Here is a 23,875-nt window from a genome sequence, read left to right on the forward strand (position 1 = left end):
GTGAAATGTGTATGATGTAGTATTTGAGATATAAATGTTTGAGAAATGGAAAATGAGTAAAAATATATTTGAATAATGGAGAGATAAAGCTCCTGTCGAACCTATATCATATGATCTAAGTTACCATAAACATCTTCCCCCGCTACAGTTAGAGCCACGTTTTTTTTTTTTTTGGTTCAGCTTCTTCAACCCCCCTCTGATTTTCTGATTTCTTCCAACCTTGTAAGTTTCGGGATGCTGTTCGGTTTTAAATCTATGTTTAGATGTTAGGACAGTGCTCCCCCACTGATAATAATTGATGCTGGTCCACACGATATGAGATTTCAAAAATCTTCAAAAACACAAGAAAATTTTGACAGTGTTTTTGCGCCCAAAATAAAAATATAATTTCTTATGTAAATTGGTGTGCTGAACACAAATTTGACCATGATAAAGCTGGATTGGCCACAATTTTCTCAGAAATCACACTTGTAATAACACAATACAATGCATTGAAACAAAATCAATATGATGTAGAAATGCAGAAAAAAGTACAAAAAAAACAAAAACAAAAAGACATAAAAAATATGTAGAAACTTAATTTAAAATTATATAATGTTATTATATTAACACATTAATATGCATCCAAACACACAGCGATCTGTCAATCTTTGCAAAACACAGATACATAGAAATGCAACTATGTATTACATAGAAATGCAACTATGTATTACATAGAAATGTAACTATGTATTACAACACAATTCCCATTTATAGTGTCTGACATGATAAATGAATTTTTTTTTATTGTGCTTGTACCGGGCATAAGAAGCATCTCTCACAGTTGTTCAACGGTAGTCAGCCAGCATTGAGGTGACAGTTTTTCTCTTGTAACGCATTGTTCTATGGTCCTTACCAATTTTTTTTCACCATACAATAATGCTTCTAAAGCACTTTCTAACTGTTAACAAGATAATATCTCAAAATGAGAGCCAATAAAACTTTTTCATGGTAATATTAGTGTTCAGCAGTTCAAAACCATTTAGTATTGTGTATTTTCATGTTGGATGCATTTTCATTGCTTGCTGAGTGTAATTGCTGGATATACTGATTGTACATGAAAGTCAATTAAAAGTTGAAAATTATTTTACTGTTGGCATTTTTAAGTTGGTTTTTGATTTCAAATGAGTGTTTCCAAACGCGAAGTGAATTTTTATTATTGTTGCAATCTACATTATTCAAATTGTTCTAAAAACATTGAGAGTCAGTCTCTTCTTGATTTCAGTACTGTTTTTCCCAATCCATAAACGTGTATATGCCAAACACTGCCAAATCATTTTAATAGTCAGGTTTTTTTTCCACTAGAATTTTACTTTTTCATACAAAATGAAAAATGTATTAGAATTAGATTTTTTTTTGTTAATGAGATTTATTTGTTAATGATTCTCTGATTAAATGGTGCTAATGAACTGTGTTGGTGGATACAATTTTAAACACACTTTTGGTGCTAACTTTTTTTTTTGCTGTAATTGAATGAGTACTTTTTGATCTGGTTAATAAAATTTTTTCTAGTCCTGCATCATATAAGTTATATCTATATCAAAATATCTCACATAATCATTTGATAAAACTTATTATGCTCTGGCTTTACTTTTCCCCTTACGTATCAGTATTAATACTGTCGGAAATATGTAATACATAATGTACATACTACTGTGTTACCGTCAATATGAAGTGTATATTCATTCTAAGTGATAATAAAGTACATTTTATACCAAAGTTATCCTTGTACCATTTCTTTCGTAAGAAGTTATTTAATTTCACTCTTGGTACTTGATGCATGTGTATTATATTTTCAAGTTTTCTTGTGTTGGCATTATTATCAGATTTTTAGTCATTTTATGTTCATTTTCTGATGTTTATTTTGTATCTAAATTCTTGTATATTCTTAACAAATTGCTTGTTTTGTTATGTTTAAAGTTTATTATTATTTTTTAATTTTTATTTTCACAATGGATATAGTGATGTTAGAACGCCATAGATGAATTTTGTTTTCATACAGAATAAAGATTCATAGATGGCATGTATGATTAAATTACACGTTAATACGAGCAACGACATTTCTCCATCACTTGATACATTTATAAAAAGCAAGTTTTCAAATTTGAACATTTCGATCATTTTTGGCTCACAAGGGCTAATTATAGACCAAGATATACAGAATCAAAAGTGGTAACATTCTTGGGGATTGATAGGAAGATCAAGATTGTAGAAAAACATTATTCCTTGAAGTAGCATTTGTTCATTTTACATGGGCAAATGGTCATGAAATTTTTGTGACAGTCCATTGGATATAAATGGTTGAGAGGAAAACATATCGTTCTTCTGAATAACTGTACTTCCACTTGGATGTTACATTCATATTATGCACCCATAGCATCATCACTTCTATTAATGTGGAAGGGAGCAAGTTCATTGACACGTATGATTGTTTTTGCCAGAAAATGTGGAACATCATCTGCACTGATGTATTTATATTCAATAACAGTTTTCCGAACACAGATTGAACTAGCGTATTGTGTTAATTCAAGTGTTTTGTAAGTTGCTTCAAATTCATTTATGACTATGGAAATATCCATGTTTCCCATCTTGTTATTTTTATTTCTCCATTTAATGTCCGGTTGGGTAATTGATATTATTATTAGCTGATAATTAAAAAAAAAAAAATAACTGATTCAGCTCTCCTCTACAAGATGCATACATTTTGAACGAATAATACAGTGAAACCCTTCTTCACTGTCACCTTTCTTTGATAATGATAATTTGTAAAATGATAATTTTCCTTGTATAACAAAAGTATGCATTTCAAACCACTGATTAATGGTTGCCCCCCCCCCCCCCCTCTTTTTTGTGGAATAATTTTTTTATCCCACCAGTGTCCACAAAAAAAGGTTTTCACTGCATCTATTTTTCATTTATATATTTAAGATATTCCCTTATTTGAAGCTTTCTGAGTCGGGTATAATCGCTAGTGTTTATTCATGATTCTTGTTACGATGGATATAAAAAGAATACATGCTGAGTATGCTCCGAATTGGTCCCTTTGTGATGCTATGCATCTATTGTAGAAGGAATGGAAAATATGATTTTTTCTTTCACTTACTCTGTAGCTTCACTTGCCAATAACTAATTATACGCAGCTATACTTTAATCAGTTGCAAAAATAAGTTGTTTGATTTGATGTATTACAGTCAGAACAGGTATAAAATTCAAGCACCTTCATAAAATCATTGCCAGAACAAACAAAATTTTCTTAAATTCATGAAGAACCAAGAACTTACTGTTTTTACTTTTTTCCCCCCTAAATGTGTGAAATTCTGTAGTCAAGAATTTAATATTCATCAATAAAAATTTCAATATTGTATTTTCTGTGTTTATTTTATGTATCCATATTTTTTGTGTATATTTCTAAACTTTGGTGATTTCTCTAGTATCACATATAAAAGAAAACTGATAATTGTTATATTAACTTATTCACTTTCTTTGCTACTTACAGCATTCGAGTCCCCACCTCCATACAAGTCTCCAGCAAAAGATCTGTCAAGTCCTGTTAGTCAACAGAGAAGCAGCAGTAATGTTCACAGTGAAACCACATCCCTCTCTACCCGGTGCATATCTAGTGATGAAGAACTCAGTAGGTCACCCACTTCACCGCTTCGAAGTCTGAGAGATGAGAGAGGGGGACTGTGTTCCCCACGCTCAGAAACAGACACAGAAGTCAGAAGGAAGGTAGTTTGAAATGAAGTTTATTGATTTGTTCACATTAAGCAGTCCAGCTTTTTATAACTAGTTCACTTGAATCCATGTCATTTCTTCTGTTAAAATGTACAGAATGGTTTTTTTTATTTTTTTTTAAAAACTTATGTGATGTGGTTAGTTCATAGAATATCATTTGATATTATTTTAATGTTGGACTTATAGCACACACCAAATGACAAGGCTTATTTTATTGCTAAAGAACTTTTGATGACTGAAAGAACATACAAGAAAGACCTTGAGCTTCTGAATGTAGTAAGTATTTTTTTTTTTGAAATTGGTTTATCTGAATTTAATTAGTCAAGTCTTTATTGTGAATTTGTCAAGTCAAGTCTTTATTGTGAATTTGTCATGTTTTGTTATAGAGGATGGTTCAGAACTCCATTGACAAACTTTTATAGGCGATAATGCATGTCAAGGTAAGTAACTTTTGCAATGGAACCTTGGGTAGAAATACATTTATTTAGTCAGAAAACTAGGTAGGTACAGAAACAACCGCAGGTCGTGGATATCACAGAAAATAAAACATCAATGTAACAGGCTATGTGAGCATTCAAAGTGGCTTCTGAAGGTATTTTTGCACAATTGATACTGACGAATGAAGGAAGGACATACCCACTTGCAGAGGCCGAGCTAATCTGGTCAGCAGCAACATGAATCCCGGCAGCAAGTTCTTCCGCTGAGTCCTTGTGTCGTAAGACTAATTAGAAGTAGTCCAGTGGATTCGGGCCTGGGGAGTGTGCAGGCCATGCCACTGGTCCCTTATGGCTAATACACAGTTCTAGGTATGTTGCTGCTTTCTTGGCAGTTTTGTTGCCAATGTTATTTCCGATTAAATGATTGTGTTCCAAAACGTAAGGTTTCATTACAAAAGTTATTTGTCTTCACGTGTACGATCATCCCTAGGGGTTTGTTGACAGAGTTCCAGACCACTTTGTATAATGTACAAGGTGTTCAAGAAAAGACCAAAAATGGGACTTTTCTCCTAAGAATTGTGGGATTCATTTGATTTCCCAGTCTCATAATTGACTTATGATAATTTTAAAATTGACTATCATAATAGCAGTTACTGCTGATAAAAAAAAATATTCTTTTCACATATTTCATATTTGAATTGAAAACTTGCCTGAAATTGTACCAGGGTGGATGGCACTGCAGACTAATATGCATTTTAGCGACTGGAATGACTGTAGTGTGAGCAGATATGCAGAGAAAAAATTATGTGCATTTCTTGATGCACAGGGTTTTCATTTTGTTAAAACCTCATTAGGATTCAGTACAATGACAACACAAGTTTCCCAGATAAAATTTAGTGTAAAACTTGACTTACACTAAATTTTATTAAAAAGACTCGATTGGTTTTGTAACTGTGTTTGAGAGATTCGAAAGAATGAGAAACATTGCACATAAGGCGACAATCGTCATTGGACAAATTTGGTTACCCATTACACAACTAAGAGCACAGGACCCTCATAAAGTAATTTATTACAGTCTTCAAGGCTCAATCTGAAAAACTTCAGTCTGGATTGACGCTACACATAACAAGCATTACACAGTAACAAACTTCACATTAGGTTCACAACACGTGCACAGTAATTCCAACATATACTAATTTGTTAGAAATTCAGTTGAGGAATGTGGATAAGGTGCTTGTGTGGTTTAGTAGCAGTATGGATTGACAAAAATAAAGCAATGAAAAGTATGTATGGAATTCTTTCCTTTAAAAGTTTTCAGATGTTGCTCTAATTTTTGAAGAGTAAAATCCATTATGAAGTGGTGTTATTCTTTATCAATAAACATGATTTTGTCAGAGAACTAGAAATGTTTTTTATATAGTTGAATTTGATTAATGACAAGCTTTTGAAAAAATCTGTCCTGTGAATTTTCCTCAGATCAACAATTTGTTGTTAAAAGCCTGATCTTACGTTCATTACCTTTAAAATAGCTGCTTCCATATGCTTTAAATTGTAAAATAAATTCAGAGGTGGTCTTCCTATTGTTTAATTTCCTGTTTCCATTCCAAAATCTTATAGTGGCTGCGAGATGAAGTCAGCAAAGAAGAACATATGCCCACAGATGCACTGGCGGCATTATTCTCAGCTGTGGATCCTCTGTATGAATTCCATTGCTCTCTTTTGAGAGAACTTGAGCATAGACTAGCTTCATGGTAAATATATATATATATATATATATAGCAATAATTATTATTGTTATTGCTTTTCTAATTTTAAAAAAAAATTAAAGTTAGCTTTTTCAAGAACACATCAGTATTACTGAAAATGTTTTGGATGTAATTTTTTTCTGAAGTAGATAAAAAGTAAAATTCAAATCGTCTGATATAAAATTCAATTGATTATATGAAAAAGAAAAAGACTGTACTAACTGGCATTTTTTGTTGAAATGTTAAAATTACTTCATGTCATTTGAGAAGCATAATACGGGGTGGAAAAGAAGTCCTGGGGACATTTAAAAAATTGATAACAAATAAATCAATTTATATAAAAAAGGTGTCGTTTGCATTTCAATACGTACTATGACCTGTTTTTTTTTTATAAATTTGAAAAATAGTTGAAATTTTACTTACAGGTAGTTCTATAAAACAAAAACTAAATATACACATAAAATGCAAGCAAATAGTGCATAATTAATGTTTATGGCAATTTGTGTTACATAAAGGGGGGGGGGGGAACACCTTTGCTTTTCATTCTCAGTTGTCCTTTTTGGTGCATAAACATATGCAAAATTTCAAAGTTTGTTGCACAGTTCTTGTACGAAGTGCCTAATTCAAATTTTGGTGGTTGTTGTAGTTATATACCAACTTGAGCAATAGGGAAAAGATTTATAATACTTCAAAAAACTGGAATACAATTTTTATAATTGTGTTACTCTTTTATTTGCTTTCATCCTAGCTTTAATTATTACCTTGCTTGTGATCGAATTTCCCACATTTTGCCAGCTAATTTTATAAACCTTGTAAGTAATCTTTATACTTTATATCATCCAGGGCCTGTCTTAGACCTAGTGGCACCCTGTGCAAAAACAGTAGTCGCACCCCATCGATAGACTCCAGACGCACCCCCAGGCGCAGATAATCACGAAGGATCTATCTTCACACTTATTTTAATTTAATTTTTATGGTAAAATACATGTAGTGCATTTTTAGCTTGTAATGCATCACGCACAAGCTAAACTGATAATAAAGGCTCTGAGTGGTAAATTAAAGTGATTCCGTATGATTTCATTACTTATAAAACGTATGAACTTCATTTGAAATTATACCTTTCAGACAGAAGGGGCAAACCCGTAACTAGGCTGAGGCAACTTAGGCGAAGCCCTGGGCCCCCGAGCCAAATGGGGCCCTTATAATTCTTCTTTTTTCTGAGCATAACCATTTCAAGAAGAGTGCAACAAGAGTCTGCCTTGAGAAAGCACTCTACGGCCCTGGGGAAGGGGTTGTATTTTCTCTTCGTAGATTTTCTTTTAACCTCAGGGACTTTGGCTTTGATTTCGATGATAACGCACAATTCTTAAAGTTTGGGCTTAACATCCTTGAGGTTAAAAAAAGAATATCTAAAGTGGAAAACAAACAACCCACACGTTTGTGCAAATAGGGTCCAAAAGGATTATGTATAATCGCTTGTAAAACTCTGATAAATGTTGTTAAATTTACCAAACTTAAAGATAATTGGTGCTTATGCATTATCGATATGCTTTAGCGATTCAACACATTCACTGTAACATACATTTAATTCTATATTTCGTCAGATTTAAAAACCTAATTTCAAATATACAAAAAGATACATATCCGAAATCTCTCTTATTTGAAATGGATTTCGAGTAAGTTTGCAGTGCACTTTGTGTAGCTAAATATGTTTTCCACTGTGCCTCAAATTATAATACCTTATAGTGACAGGCAGCTAGATTGATTAAGTTCACACAATTATTCGTATTCCAAAATAATATATAATGTAGTGGAAAAATTACATGTGTTAATAAACTGGCACACCATTTAATTAATAAATCTATTGGTGAGAACCAAGGTGCAAAACAATGCTGTGAGCATTGTTTATATTGTATATTTTAGGGACAACGATCCTAATGGAATAAAGCAATATATATTTTGTGCCTCAAACTTTTTTCTTAGTTTCGAAAACAGAATTGGGGGGGGGGGGGAGGAAGAGGGTGATTGTGGAATCCGCTTTACAAAGCTGTTTAAAAAAAAATCAAATTGAATTTCCAATATAAGTTCCTCATTACTTTCTTGAAGGGGAGAAGATGTCTTTTTAGACTCCCGTTGTGACCACACCATACCAAGGCGTCCTAGATAGAGATACTGTCTAGCCAGTCAACTGTCCAATTAATTTCTCAGAGCGTTACCCGCAGAGCCCACTTTTTTTTGAAGATGCGCACACTTTTTCCCTTTTCTTGGAAGTTTGAAATATTAAAATATTTTTTTTATAGCATGTTTTTTTATAGCTTGAATGTGTCGAGACATAATATGACACCCCAAAAGTGGGGAGGGGTGGTTATAATGTCCTGTGACTAAAAGAAATGCTGTTGATGGATTTGTGTGGAACCATAGTAGTTGAACCTTTGCTAAAAGATATATGAGTAATAAAACAGATGCATCTTCGCAAGGGAGTTGGAAATTGAAACAAAAACGATGGGGATGCAGCTTTGCAAAGCATGACAAAGATAATAGTAATAATAATCTCAGACCTTGAAATATAATTGTCAACTCCATCTGGTGATGACATAATAAAGTAGAAGGATGGCTGTACAGAGATGGCAGCACATGTATGACAAATTATTTCGTCATTTCTATGTGAAAAAGACAGAAAAGTCGGTGTGTCGGCAAATGCCGTCGTAGGCAACACCATTACGTATATCAGCGACGGCAAATGCCGTCTTAACCACTTGACTGTTGAAAAAGACTGAAAAAAGTCTGCGCTTCGGCAAATGCAGTCGTAGGTACCAACATTACGTATGGCAGCGACGGCAAACGCTGTCGTAACCACTTGACTGGCTAGGAGCCCCATAGGAGGCTTTACCATTACTCACTGGGTATCTGGAACAAGATCCATGTAACTCAGAAAAGATGTTCAGTTGTGTATGTATGGTTTGTTGCAATTTTTACCTTCAATTAAAAAAAAATACCTCCAATTTCTGCAATACTCCCCACAACACAGAAAAACTCTCTTGCTCTCATTAGCAGAAAAATTGGGTGACCGAGGGAGATTCTTCCATTCTTTTTATTTTTTAAAGCTAAACAAAATAGAAAGAAGGTTGTGTCTCCTCCCCCCCCCCCCCCAAAATCTCCAGTTGTGAAAGAAAAGAGCTCAAGAGAGTGTGTGTATTTTTGTGACCAAAATCTCTTATGTACTTATTGTACGTATATAGGTACAATGCCCATAGAATCTTTTTTTTTTCCGAAAAATAACTAATATTATATATACTCAAACCTTTAATTTTTTTCTCATCTCTGCCATTTTTCATATATATTTTTTGCAGTTACATATACAGTTATTCATGTATATTTTATACAGTTGAATACATAACTTAAAGATATTTTTTAGTAATGTATATCTAATGTGTATCTAACGCCCCTTATCATATGGCGCCTGATGCAATCACACCGGTCGCACAGCCATAAGACCGCTCCTGATAACATCTAATGTTAAAATAGCAAGCTGTTGTAATGTTTGCCAATGTTTGTAATTTTTAAACCAAAAAAGAAAATTTGACAAAAACCTTAACATAAAGGTATAAAACTAAAAAGCTGTAGGCTTAGAGGCAGTGATGGTAATCTATTTAGATATTTCCTATCTAATACTTTGGAATGCAACTTTGTAGCTCTAACTTCACTGACCTTTATCGAAACTAATGAAATGAGAAGAATTTTTCTACTCTCACTTCTGTGATACAACTCAACTCATATCGGGTTACATTAAGAAAAGATGTGCTTCAAGAACTTTTTTACAACTATTTGCTTGGCAAAAAATGTTTTTATTCATATGTATCCGCAACCCCTTTGTCTAATTGAAAGGAAAACAGCTGATTCATTCCAAAGGTTAAAAAAAAATACTTTAAATTTTTCACCTTTGTGAAGTAAGTTAAAATTTTCAGAACTGGCTTCATGAAAGTAAACATTCAAATTTTGAATTATTTTAATTTTTTCCACTCGCAAAAATATGGCAAAAACTTTTTGCTGGGGTGGTTTTTTTCCCATGGTTTTTACCATATTTTTTTCCACTATGGCAAAAACTTGCCAACCCTGGATTTTAATAAAAGTGTCTTTTTTAGCTCGTGCTGCATATAATCGGATGAAAGGATGCTCTCATTTAAAAATGTGGTAGTTTTATGTAACACAAATTGTCATAAACATTAATTATGCGTTGTTGGTGTTGTATTTTATGTGCTACTAGCTGGCTTTCTCCATATAGTAGGAGCATTGATGAAGTGACAAACCATTGCAAAGAAGTAAACATGTTTAAAATGCATTGCTAGGGAATGCAGTAATAAAAGTAAACATTCCAAAAGTGATTGTTGAGGCCTACAAACCATTGTTGCCCAACAGTTTTTCACCCATTTTGGGCATTTTCCTAGCTCTAATGAACTTTTGAAGTAGCCTATCACATTCCCCTTTTGTATATATAATACCCCCCCCCCTCATGCCAGAAGTATTAATGTGCAAATTTCCAAAACATGGGAAATGATGTTGAACTCTACCCTTGTTACTCTATGAGTGTCATTTCCCTAAAATGGTTTATAAGATGCATTTCAATAGGGGCTAAATATTCATGTTTCTCGCGAAACTTATACAGCAAAATAAGAGATCCAAGCAGCTGATAAACCCAAAAAGTGAAAATTTCCACATTAGTGCTTCTGGCATGAGGAGGACGATATGCAAAATTTGGCGACTATCAGCCTAAAATATTAAATTGTACAGAGAATATACACAGACATGCAGAGAGTATGTATACGAGTGAAGCCGTAGTTTCAGCAGAATTTGAGATTGTAATTTAATTAATGCAAAAGTGTGATTTTTCAATAAATTAATAATTGTAATTAGGATTCTTAACTTGCTGTTATTAAATTTTAATATATTTGGTATTTTGTGTAGGGAAGGAAGAACTGGCATGCCGTTACAGCCATATACTCAAGGTGTAGGAGATATACTGCTGAAGAAAATCCACATAACAGAGGTTGTCACTTTCATATGGATATTATCTCTGAATGATACATTTGTTAAGAAACACTTTTCAGGGAACATGAATATATGCCGTAAAAATTTTTTCATGTGCAATTCTGACAAAATTTATAATATCCTACCAGTTATGCATTTGACTTACTGGTCCAAGGTCTTGGCCTTGTGAAAGTAGAAATTCGAAATGAAATATCTGTTTTCACATTTCAGAACCTTTCTATTTTTGTTTTAGTTATTTATGATAAGATACCTTATACAGTAATATACCCTTACTTTATACTACCCTGAGTTATGCAAACATGATTTTCTGTCAAAAATTTACACTTCTCAAATTTAAGCATAATCACAGGTTAATTGCCAAATCGGAAGCAATTATGAAGTTATAATTAAGTAAGAATTGAAAAGAGAAGGTAGAGAGAGAGGCTTTCACAGCCGGAGTTTATTATAAATTTCATACCTTTCGGGTTGTTATGCTGTGTTCCAAACTGCTTTGTAGCAGACGTTTTGTCTACTACTGCTGTGGACATCTCCAGTGCTGTTTTTGTGAACGTCATGTGACTTCATTTGCACAGATTTCAAGAAATATGGACTTTTTTAAGAACCTAATTGCGACCATGAAATAAATTAGATTCATGAAGCCATGAGTATCAAAACAACTTTTCACTTTCTATTGAGTATCTTGGATGGCAATAACGATATTTTTCATTGTAACTTTTACCAAAGATACTGTACTATATGTATTACTGTATCATGTTGAAATCATGCTTCTGGGCACATAATCACGTATTGATTTTAAGCAATGATAAAAGTGATGAACAGTAACTTAGCTGTGATCAAGATTAGAAACAAATATAATTTTCATCAAGAATATTTCCTATTAATATTTAAAAATGCGAATGAAATAGTTTTTAAATTCATTTAAACTCTACAATTGTTATTTCAAATATTGTTGTTATTTTGTAGTTCTACACGGCTTATGTAGAGAAGCTTTTACTGGTCTTGGAAAAGCTGCATCACGCTTACACTGCCAATCCTCATTTTGAGAGGGTGTACTGTGATTTCGAGATGCAGAGAGTGTGCTATTTGCCATTAACGTCATTTTTACTACGACCCGCACATCGACTGATGCACTACTCAAACTTATTAGAAAGTATGTTTCATGTTTTTTAGTTAATTTTCAACTTTGTTTCCTGCATTTTACTTACAATGATATGTTAAATTTTCACACAAGTGTATTCTGAAGCAGCAAATATTATTTAGCATTAAAAAAATCCTTTTTCTTCACTTTTGATAGGGCTGGTGAAGCACTATGGTGACAGTCACCCTGATGCCAAAAATTGTAAAAGTAAGTGCTTCCTATTTTATAATGTACTTTGAAAATTTATAGTATTTTTTCCCTGGACAGATTTTTTATTTGCTTCGTTAATTTTTTCATTATTCATATTTTCTGTAATTATTTTGATAATTCATCAAATTCGGTGAAACCCTTTTATGTGTCGGGTCAAGGTTTTCTCCTTGCTTTATTACTTAACTGCAATGTAATGGAGGCATACAAAAATGGATCTTGTAAAATAACCAATCTGTGACAGAGTACTTGTGTTATATCAGTTATATAGTATATTGAAATGAAATTTCCCAAGTTTGAGATGCAAATGCGAGCCGATCGCCTCATTAAAAAGTCTCGTCACAGAGAGCAACAGACCTGTAACAGCACAATTATTCAATCATTACACTTCACTCATAGTTAGAAAAATTGATAGTAGATGGCAGCACATTATACATTGCAAGCATTCTGCAGAAACAAACTTTGCATTAAGTTCACAACATGTACCAATTCGTTAGAAAAGAGGGATATGAACAAGGTGTGTGTATAGTTTAGTAGTGGTGTATTGAAATTTGTTCCTAACTTTGAGGCGTGAATGCGAGAAAGCTAGATTGAAATATTTTAAGTGAGAGGAAGAAAATTATTTTGGACGATTGCACTGCTTATTCAGAAATAACAGATCTTCTGTCAATCAAAATATGCTTTTATTCACCTAATTCAAGATTATTCTCTATATTAAAACTTTTCATAGAATTGAATCATTTTATGAATTTGTTGATGTTAGAATATGGAATTGTTCTGACAGTATTCAGGCACATATACATACATAAAGCATTTCTTAAAAATTGATGAAAGTCGAACTGAAATAAAGCCTTGTTAACTTGATATCTGCTGAGGTCGACATGTTTTTCAATCCCCTTGGGGTTTGTGTCAATTAAATTACCAAGAAATTTTTTTTGTTTGACAGGATTCCCCATTTTATTAAAATCTATTTACTACTGGTTTTGAAATAAACTCAAAAGTCTGTTACTCATTGGGCTGTGGGATGTTCCAACCAGGACAATAATTAGGTGTTTTAAGAAGCAACAGTATAGCACATAATTTGTTTTATAAAATATGCATCTTTTAAATACAAGAAATTTTGGTATTACAGTTGAAATTCATCATAACAGCCATACATTATGACCATTCCATTATAATGGCCAGTACAAGAAGTCCTAAATTTTTACCTGTTCATACCGTGTTATTTTTCATCGAATATAACGACCAGTAAAAATAATTTTATCCAATACATACTCCAAACTCAGCTCTACTCTACCCTGTGTGTGTGTGTGTGTGTGTGGGGGGATTATTATAATGAGTATTGACTGTATTACTGTAATTTCTCATTAAGACGAGGTGATTGAATTTGGTGTTGATGTACTAAACCAGTGGTTCTTATCCTTTTTTTTTTTTGACATTCAGAACCCTTTTCAGTCTATAATTTCTGTGTCGGAATCCTGTTGGCCTCTTTGTGTTGTTTATTTATCAAATTCTGTTTTATTTTATTCTCTGGTGGCCACAAAGCACCAGTTGAGAACTGCTATACTAAACTACTACTATTACTTAATACTTGCATGCAATATGTACACATTCCTTTGTGGAATTTCTAATGCATTAGCATGTGCCGGAATGTATGCGTGTTCTGAGTGTATGTGTATAGCCCCTAATGTATTTGATTTTTTGTGTTCTGCTGACATTTGGCTTCCATATTTGATGTATTAAAGTACGAAACACTTGACTAACTAAAAATTTCTGCATCCTGAACACCAGATTTAAAAATTTCCTTTAGAAAAATTATGCATAATTTTCAAGAATATCTCAATTATCTAATTAGAGAAACCAGTGGATCTCAAAATGCATATAAGAACCGGTATTAAATTTTAAAGTTTGCATCATGCAGTGAATCTACAGTGACCTCTCACTTATGCATCAGGACAAAGGAACGAGAAAAAACAATGCATAAGTGAGAGAACTAATAAAAGAAATTCAAGGAAAACTTCACTTTTTCACAAGATAACACAAGTACATAAAAATTTTTTATACATAGGTAATGTCCTGTCGCATTGCAGTTAAAAATTTCTTTTGCTCAGTAGTCTTTAATTAAATTAGTCAAATGACATTTCCATTGGTTCCACACTCAAACAATGTTTCATATCTGTTCAATGATTGCACTTTCACTGCTTATGGTGAGAGTTAATAACCTATGCCATTTTTAAAAAGACTGTCTCTCTCCTATATAAAACAACATTTAAACTGCTGGTGAAGGAAAACTCATTCATATGAATGAGTTTTGCTTTGAGTTTTTTCTCTAATGCAATATTTATCAGTGATGTATGCAAAGGGAAAAAAGTACTATGGTTGAAATACGATTCTTAAGCTAGAATTATTATTTTTATTGATTTATATACAGTAAGAATGGAAAATGTTTTTTTTCTCTATGTAGTTAGGCATTCTTATTTTCAAACTGGGTTTTCTTTGCTTTTCTCAGTGTTTTTTTAAATTTTGAAATCAGTTAATTATGCATTATTTATGTTCAAATAAATATAATGATAAATAATATGTTCAAATGTATTTCTTTTCAGCTGTCCTTACTAATTTCAAGCAAGTCACAAGTGCTCATCAACCTTTGGTCAATTCTGCAGTATGTATTTGACTTTCTTTTTTATAAACATTTTAATGAAAACAAACAGATTTTTATTTCATCAAAATCTTTTCATTAATTCAAGATTGTAAGTCAACAAGCAGTTTTTACATAAGCTATTTGAATTTCATTGTTTGCATTAGTGTTGCTGGCTAATTATGCTTTTACAGCCAACGCTTGATTTTACAAACTTTCAATTTAAAAACTAGTTCCTGTGGGCCTAAACAATGTGCCATTTCTTTTAGCATTTTCAACTATTTTGATTTATGAGTTTGTGTTTGAGTTTGTAAGAATGAGCATATAGACTTATTTAACCTTAAGGAAAATTGATTGTTGTTACATATTCTCGTGTACAAATTTGCACATTTTTATTCATCAGACTCATTTTTATGTACACAACGACTACTTAAAAGTCACATTTTAAAGTTAGTTTTGAGTGACTGTGATTTCATGGCACTCAATGGAATTAGGACTCGAGCCAATCCAAATTCCTCTTAGACAGATGATGGGTCCACCTCTCTGTCTCAATGAAGAGATATAAGCAGGTCGTCGAAGAAGACCTGGGCCATGCTAGAAGCTGTGCATGTGTGTTGTTTACCTAACATGAAGTTTGTTTCTGTGTAATGCTAGTTATATAGGGCTGCCATCTATATTTTGAACTATGAGTGAATTATAATGACTAAATATTTGTAAGTTGGGCTGTCGCTCTGTGGCAAGAAGACTTTTTAATGAGGAGATCGGTTCACATTCGCACCTTGAAGGTGGGAACCACAGGCCTACCTGATTGGAAAAATGTATGTGCTAACCAGTTGGCTTCACTTTCTCAAAATTTTCAAACTGTGTGCAATACAGCGAAATGTTCAGTGATGAATATTTTCATTCCTTTCAGCCTCATAAAATATATTTGATGGGTTTGTGTTAATCTCTCTCTCTCTCTCTCTCTGATGTTGCATGTCTTAAGTATTTGTCTTCTATACCATTGTTTTTAGCTTTATTTAATTCATATGATAATCTATGGGTTATATTTATTATACACTTTATATACATTTCAGTATGTTCATGATGGTATTAACATTCACAAAAATTGTTCATGATATTGATTGTAATTTTTTTTTAGACTAATTTTGTGAAATTGATGGAATTACAACGAGATCTGATCGGTATTGAAAATATAATCCAGCCAGGAAGGGTATGCTTGAAATTTTAGTTATTTGATTTGGCTTATATATTTTCTTTCATTTTATAATTGATGTGTGACAAAATAGTGTAATTGATACACTTTTTAAAATTTCTTACAGGAGTTTTTGCGAGAGGGTTGCCTTCAAAAACTGTCCAGGAAAGGTTATCAAAACCGAATGTTTTTCTTGGTAAGTAAAAACATTTATCTTTGTGAGGCATTTATGAGTATTTATTTGTTTATTGGTTCTCATTAGTTATTAATATATTGATGACAATATATTTTTTCTCCAAAATTATTTCACGTTTAAGTACAGGAAAAAAAATCTAAATGATTGTAAGATATGTTCAAATGAGCCTCATTCAGTGTTTATAGATATTAAATGACAAAGAAAAAGTGAAACACGCAAACAAATAAAAAGTAGATATCATTCTCTGTACAACAGCGACTGTTTTCTGATAAATATCCATTGGCTTACATCCCTGTCAGCCATTAAAAACAATATGAAAATCAAAGTATCTCTGGTTGTGACTAGTTTGAAAGACATTATCAATCATCTTCAATGTACTACTACTTCACCAAACACCAACTCTGGCCATATTAGTGGCCAAAATTTTTTGTTCGCTTAAATCTTATTTCATTTGTATGTTAAATGATTGTGATGCAACGTAAAGAATTTGATATTGAAAATAAACAGAAGTCTTAAAGAAATCACAAGCTTTTCAGGTCCATGCCATTAATAGAGCCCAGAAGTTTAGCCACTAAAAATAATCAAAATAGGCAGCAAAGAAGGCACTAAAATGCCTAAAATAGGCACTAAAAAAAGCATTTATAATTTTTGGAAGGAAGAAAAAATAACTAAAAACAAAGTTATTAAGGGTCCAAAAACTTCAGCTTAAAAATTGGTTGCACTTAATCCGTCTATTGTTTTTAATTATAGTTTATAATAACTGCATTATTATCGAAGTAAAATTGATTTCAAGCCCAAAATAAAATGTGAGTAGACCCTCAGGATTAGGCCAATTCCAAGATTACCATTACCAGACACGTAGCCAGTAGAGAAAATGATCTGTGGGGCTCCTTTGAGTTGCGAATGATTCTCGTTTATTTGTCATAATATTTGGAATAACCATTATCATTTTTATAGTTGAAATGGCTATCTTGTTCCATTTTTGTAAAAAAAAAAAAATGTTTTAATATTAAGCCACGTATGCACGACTCCTTCAAGAGTGGGGCCCTGTGCTGCTGCATCTGTTGCACACCCCTGAGGGCGACTGGTCAATTTAATCGAATACTAAATATGTATGCTTAATAAATATGCATGGTTGTTTGAAGTGCATTCATGATGCAAAAAAATAATAAAACCACTCAAACATCATGTGCACCAGAGCAGTCTGCTCCTACCCCTGCCTTGTGTGAGCCATGGCTTCAATTCATGACCTCTTGATATAGTCATTGCTCAGCTATACGCATGAAACACAGTCTAGTACCTGAGCGAGACATATTATGTGAAGCCTGTGAAGAAACAAAAATTTCTAATTTTCCTCTGCTTTTCTAACATGGGCTGTGTTCATCTGAAACAAAATCATTCACGTCTAATGCCATCTGGTCAAAGCAAAGTTGGTTGATGCGTGGCAACACCAATCTCTCAGATCACTTATTTGCGTCTAAAGGGGGCTGGAGGAGAGAAGCGCTTTCTGATGATGATTTATACTGAGAGTTTGGAAAACTTTAAAGAGCAATTCTTTTGAAGTTTTCAATGCTCAAAATATCCAAGTTTTGGCCTCTGGAATTCAATAATAAACTTAATGCCTTAATATAATAGGCATTTATGACACAAAAATTTCCTAAAAAGCATTTTTACAATAAAGTTTGAAAATAGGCAAAAAAAGGCATTTATGGCATTTTGCCTGAACTTCCGGGCTTTAGTCATTACAATTATTTTTCCAAGAAATAACAAAAAGGGGGAAAAATATCGTAGGTTGTGTTGAGACATGACAGAGACTGCAATTTTTTAATGTAAATACCTTAATTATAGTAAAACGTTAGCATTAGATAAAGCATTAGAGACTGATTCTTTTGAATCCCCACAAGTTGTTCTATCCTCTGAGATAATTTTCCATTTTTTCATTCATTAGTCATATTTCACATTATTTTGAGAAAAACCAGAAATTTCGTAATTTTTGGGACTATAATTATTTATTAAATGTCCTTTAGTTACTCGTATTTCACTAAATTCTTGTAGCACTTGCTAAGACAAAATCAATGATATCTCACATTAGGTGATAGTAGGCAGTGGTCCCAAGCTATACCGATTTTCAATGTATGAACACTATTGTGCTATCTGATTGGTCATACTGAGATCAAACTCTTACTACTAGAAACTTGGAATCTTCATCTTTCCAACGAGGTATTGAATATTGCCTTCACATGTGTTATAAAGGTATTTGTGTATTCAAAATCTGACCTGTTTTTGTGGTACTCATAAATCAGGCTGATTTGTGTGTGGGCACTGTTGTGCATCCGATAATGTCATGCCAAGATCAAATCCTTATTACTAGAAACTTAGAAACATTGTCTCTTTCCAAAGAACATTGTCTTCACACATGTTGTCCAGAGTTTCACATGTTTGTTTTATGCTTCCATATCTCCTTGAGATGGGAAGTTGGATGTGTCCAGTCCTTCAATGTTCAGACATTGTTCAGATTCAAATCCGATTTATTTTCATGATGCTCAAAAATCGTGCCAGTTTATAAAACATATTTTTATCAATATGGATGATCTGTGATAGTTAGAACTTCTTAACTCACCTTTACTTTTTTTTCCTTACAGTTTTCTGATATACTCCTCTACACTAGTAGAGCTCCAACAGCCCAATTACAGTTTAAAGCTCATGGACAGCTTCCCTTGGAAGGTGTCATGGTTGAAGAAACGGAACCTAAAATGGGTGTTACCAATTGTTTCACAATATATGGTGGAAATCGAGCTTTAATGGTAGCAGCCAGGTGATACAATTTTGCAATGTTGATTATAATGAGCAGAACCATAGTTAACTAGATATTAAATCTGCCATGCTATTAAATGGTTTCCAAATTGTGTGAACCTTGTTAGAGGGTGATCCTAACTTCATTCGACAAATCATTATGTAAAAATAATATGTTATTGTAGTTGAATCTTCTCTGTGCAAATCTGAAAACCATAGAAATTTTTCGTGTTAAACAGATTACAGATAAGAACAAAACCATTTTCAAAATGAAAAAAAGAAAATTAATTTCATCATCAATTTATTTTTTAACTTAATTTGATAGAAAAATGAATTACTGTTTGCGGATAATGCTGACTGAACATTAATTTAACAAATCACTATACAAAAGCCCACTGAATTAAAAAAACGAAACTAGTTTGAACCAGGGTTGCGCACCCTCCACCCACCCAGTACTTTTTCGCATTCAATTTCTCAGAATTTTTCTCGGAATTCCCGAGAGAAAAATTAAGATTTACTTATTGTAATATGGACAGTGAGGGAAAAGGATTATAGTTTTTAAAACAGACAAAAACAAAATTTTCCATTCAGTTGGAAAAACTGGAATTCTCTGATGAATGTGCTCATTTTAATCTGCCTACAAATCTCAGGGGCTAGGTCACTATGGTGACTAGAAAATTGGTATTGGCTCCTAAAGTTTTCTAAATGTGGTAGTTTAATCGAAGTCTAACGATGACAGATAATTGCCTGATTTCATTACGTACGTCTTTTTACATGGGAATGACATATATATATATATAGTCACGAAAAATTAGACGAAAAAAAAAGACACAGGTTATTTGGGTGTTTTTTCTCTAGCAAAAACCATGCTTGGCTCCAGCTAATTTTGGCTCATGCTAATTTTTATTTTCAATTTGTCAGGCCCTGGCGTTAATAAAGTGAACTGTATTTGGGTTGATTGCTTGAACATTCTTTCTGTTATGATTCAAGTAACTCAACGGATTTTCCTCTTTTTAGTCGTTTCGATCACATAGTCTTAAAATGGTTTTTAAAGTTTTTACTCAATACAGTTTTCATATGCTTGTTCACATAATGTCAGTGTTGTCTCAGATAACTTGAAAGTATTCAAAGGCCTCAAAAATTGTTTCTGTTTACATAAGCAGGCATCTTAATACAGTGGATACTTGTTATAATGACCCCCCTTTGTTCAAGGGAAAACATATGTTACCTTGGGAAGTCGTTATATCTAAAGCATGACAGTTAAAGTAATAAAAAATTATGTATTTGAACAAAATAAAAAACTTTATTGTCCATTTTTGTTTAAAATATAAGCAGTACCAGTAAAAATGCATCCGGTTAGGAAAATCTAATATCCAAGGATCCCTTTGTGCTTATTTGAGACAACCATATCAAAAGTAAGAAGTTTATATGAGAGTGCATGAAAATGTAACTCCAATAGCTATATTTTTATATATAATATAGCTATATAATATATTTTCCTTCGTATCATAAGAAAATTTCATTATGGATGGTTATTGTATGGCATGTCCTTCAGTGTTAAAACCTTTTTCCCCGATCTGAATGAAAATCTCCCCCCCCCCCCGACTTCAAGAAATGGGGGGGGGGGGGTTGATGATCAAGTCATAGATCACGAATAGGAAAGTATTTGGAACTCATCCTATTGGTCATTGTAATTGAATGGTCACTATAATATATGATCATTATAGAGCTTATTTTTATGGAATTCTATGTGAACTATGTTATGCTATTGATTATATATATACCACATCTTGTTCATTTTTTGTGCTACATTTCAAGATTTATTTAAGAAGTATGTTATATTGATTTTTTTGATTTCATTTTTGTAGTTCTGAAGAAGAAAGGAGAAAATGGTTTAGAGACTTAACAGAGACAATCCTTACAGCCAAGGAGACCAATGATGACAGGATGTACTATTCCAGTCTTCGCTCTTGCAGTGAGTTTGAGCTAATTATTTTAAACTTGGCTGGAGATTCTCTCAAATTTAAAATCCTTTTCTGATACTTCGGGAAAATTTCGATCTCAGATCGATTTTAGCAGCAAAAAATATCGCTGTTCAATTTATGAAAGCCATTTGTATTTTTCTGGAAGATTTTTTTTTTTTTTGTAGATTTTGAAAAGTTTCTCTAATTTTCATTCACAAAAATTAACAACTAAGCCTTAAACATATTTAATATTATAATGATGTAATTTTTTTATTCCTTCATGCATTTAGTTACAAGCATGCATAATTGCTGGATAAAGCAGATATTTTTTGGAGAAATTTTTTTGTTTTTCACTGCTGTTTTGTTTGTTTGGATATCTCGTAGGCTCTTCCGAAGAAGTTCTTGGTAAGAACGATGGTCTCCACAGTGCTGAGTTGGTAGCCAGTGGTGGTGGAGCACAAGCAGAGAAGCATCATCAGCATCGCTCAAACACTACTGTCCATGTTTGTTGGCATCGGAATACCAGTGTTTCCAGAGATGATTACAAAAATGCTTTATTGGTAAAATAATAATCTTGTTAAAGAATATACACAAGGAAATTATGCATAATTATCACTATTATATTTTTCTTTGGTGAGTTATATAAGCTATAATATTTAATGGTATTCTTTACCTCCCATCTTCACTTGCTATTTCTAGAATTATTTGAGTGGCTATCTGCTGCGAAAGTTCAAGAGCAGTAGTGGATGGCAAAAGTTATGGGTTGTGTTCACAAATTTCTGCCTTTTCTTCTACAAGTCTTATCAGGTGAGGCATCCATGATTTCCACAATTTAGTGTAGTTTCCTGTATATTGCAGATTATGTGTTAAGAAGACTGTTAGAGTTTCTCAGTATAGATTATTACATACAATTATATATATATGAGAGTTGTTTGATAAGTATGACAGGTTCTCAAATTCAATGGTATAGCTACTAAATCACACATGCACCTCTCATCCATATTCCTCTGTGGAACTTTTAATGGTACATGGTGGAATGTGCATGTATGTATTGTGAAACCGACCTGAAGTTTGCTTGTGTGTAATGTTTGTTATCATGCTGCCATCTCTATTTTTCAAACTATGAGTGAAACAGTCTATCTATGAGATGATGAGGACACAGGACTGTTTTGTGCATCAATCTTGGCCATTTCATCTGCAGCTGTTCTTTCAAAATTTCCCAGAATTATGGCATAATATTCTCCAATTGAGGAGCTTATTTTCAAAAGGGGACAATTCCACATTCATCAAAGTTAAGTAGAAGTAAAAAACGTATTCGTCCAGAATGAATTCCTTTACAAAAGTAGCAAGTAGCATACAGGAGTAGGGGAAGAATATTTAAATACTATGTTGAAAAAAAGTGAAAATTTAATGAAAAAAAAATGCATTTTTAAAAGTGTTGAAAATGTTCCCTTTTGAAAATACTCCTCAGAGTTATTGTTTGATCCTTCTGGGGAGGTAGTCTATATAGAATGCCTGAAATCCCCCCAAAAAATGTGCCCATCATTTTTTTATTAGACAAAAACAGCCTTTGGTTTTTGGTGTCATATCACCACTCTCCATCCACCGCTTTGATTTATCTTGATGTCTAGCAGAGACATTGTTTTGTCTCTGCTGTATACCATTGAAAACATGTTTCACCCACAGCCAAAAATCACTGTCGAATGTCTCAAGGGTTACAAGTCAAAATTAGCAAATTTTCTTTCGAAATGCTTTTTGCATTCACTTTTGATCAATCATGACCAATCCTGGCACCCAGGATTTCTCATAGAAAATATTGTGAACCTGTTCTATTGATATGCCCTCTTCATCATTTATCTCAAGCAACTTCCTTCTGCCATGATGATACCATAGACTTTTTCGATGATTTCCAGTATGGTGGCTTAAATTGTGCTGCTATCTTTGAGATTTACTTTACTTACCAAATGATCTACCTATTATCTAGATTTTTTTTTTATTTCCTGATGGTGAAATAAAAAAAAATCTGGGTAATGTGCAAATTTTTTTTTAAGTTAACAGATGGCATATGAACAGGGGGTAGAAGAATTGATACCTTTCTAAAAAATGACAAATTCCTTCCGTTCTAATGTTTCACTATTCATGGTGAAAGCAACTATCAAAAATGTGTCAATTACTAGATGATATTTTTTGCCTGCCTAATGGACACGACTGACTCCAATTTCATTTTTTCTGTGCACCAAAAAAAAAAAAAAAGCGCTAGTGCTTCAAATGCAAAAAAAAAAAAAAAAAAATATTCTTATGCTAAGGGCTGAAGATCCTGCAAATGATTTAATAATCAGTTTTGTCAAATGCATGTTTAGAAGTATTTATTAAATAAAGGTATTTCATATCATGAGAAAATTTTCTCATTCATAAAAAGAAAACAGAAAAACTGGCATCTTCAATATATTTTTTGAGACAGTTAGCAAGGACATCTGGCCACCATACTTTCATTTTAAAACAAAAGTTCTATGAAAAAGAGTTACAAGTTGACTTCTCATTGAAATTGGCTTGTATTGTGCATTTTATGTATAAATATGATTCATTAAAAAAAGAAGAAAAAAAAAGATGAAATTCCTGAATGTGGATAAAGTTTCATTTAGGATGATCTTTTCTTTAAGATAATGATTTTTGCCAAATATCTTGTATATGCACAGTTTATATCACAGGGAAAAAATAAATTATTTTTTTGTGTTCTTATTT

At 32.7% G+C, this 23,875-nt stretch overlaps 1 protein-coding gene across 2 annotated transcripts in view; it reads left to right on the forward strand.

The window, feature by feature from the left end:
- Cdep (Chondrocyte-derived ezrin-like domain containing protein) overlaps window positions 1-23,875 on the forward strand; it is a 61,124-nt gene that overhangs the window by 33,824 nt on the left and 3,425 nt on the right. For both annotated transcript variants that reach the window (XM_089249830.1, XM_089249829.1), the window contains exons 12-24: window positions 3,536-3,768; window positions 3,961-4,050; window positions 5,829-5,962; window positions 10,919-11,000; window positions 11,966-12,152; window positions 12,297-12,347; window positions 14,951-15,009; window positions 16,127-16,198; window positions 16,308-16,376; window positions 19,019-19,191; window positions 21,038-21,144; window positions 21,518-21,693; window positions 21,833-21,940. In XM_089249830.1, coding sequence (XP_089105956.1) covers window positions 3,536-3,768; window positions 3,961-4,050; window positions 5,829-5,962; window positions 10,919-11,000; window positions 11,966-12,152; window positions 12,297-12,347; window positions 14,951-15,009; window positions 16,127-16,198; window positions 16,308-16,376; window positions 19,019-19,191; window positions 21,038-21,144; window positions 21,518-21,693; window positions 21,833-21,940 — 1,541 coding nt within the window. The remainder of the gene's footprint in view (window positions 1-3,535; window positions 3,769-3,960; window positions 4,051-5,828; window positions 5,963-10,918; window positions 11,001-11,965; window positions 12,153-12,296; window positions 12,348-14,950; window positions 15,010-16,126; window positions 16,199-16,307; window positions 16,377-19,018; window positions 19,192-21,037; window positions 21,145-21,517; window positions 21,694-21,832; window positions 21,941-23,875) is intronic.

The sequence above is a fragment of the Pholcus phalangioides genome, unplaced genomic scaffold (genome assembly GCF_987345545.1).
Source record: "Pholcus phalangioides strain wild (caught in Gottingen) unplaced genomic scaffold, Ppha-v1.0 ptg000022l_1, whole genome shotgun sequence".
In the NCBI taxonomy this organism is placed as follows: domain Eukaryota; kingdom Metazoa; phylum Arthropoda; class Arachnida; order Araneae; family Pholcidae; genus Pholcus; species Pholcus phalangioides.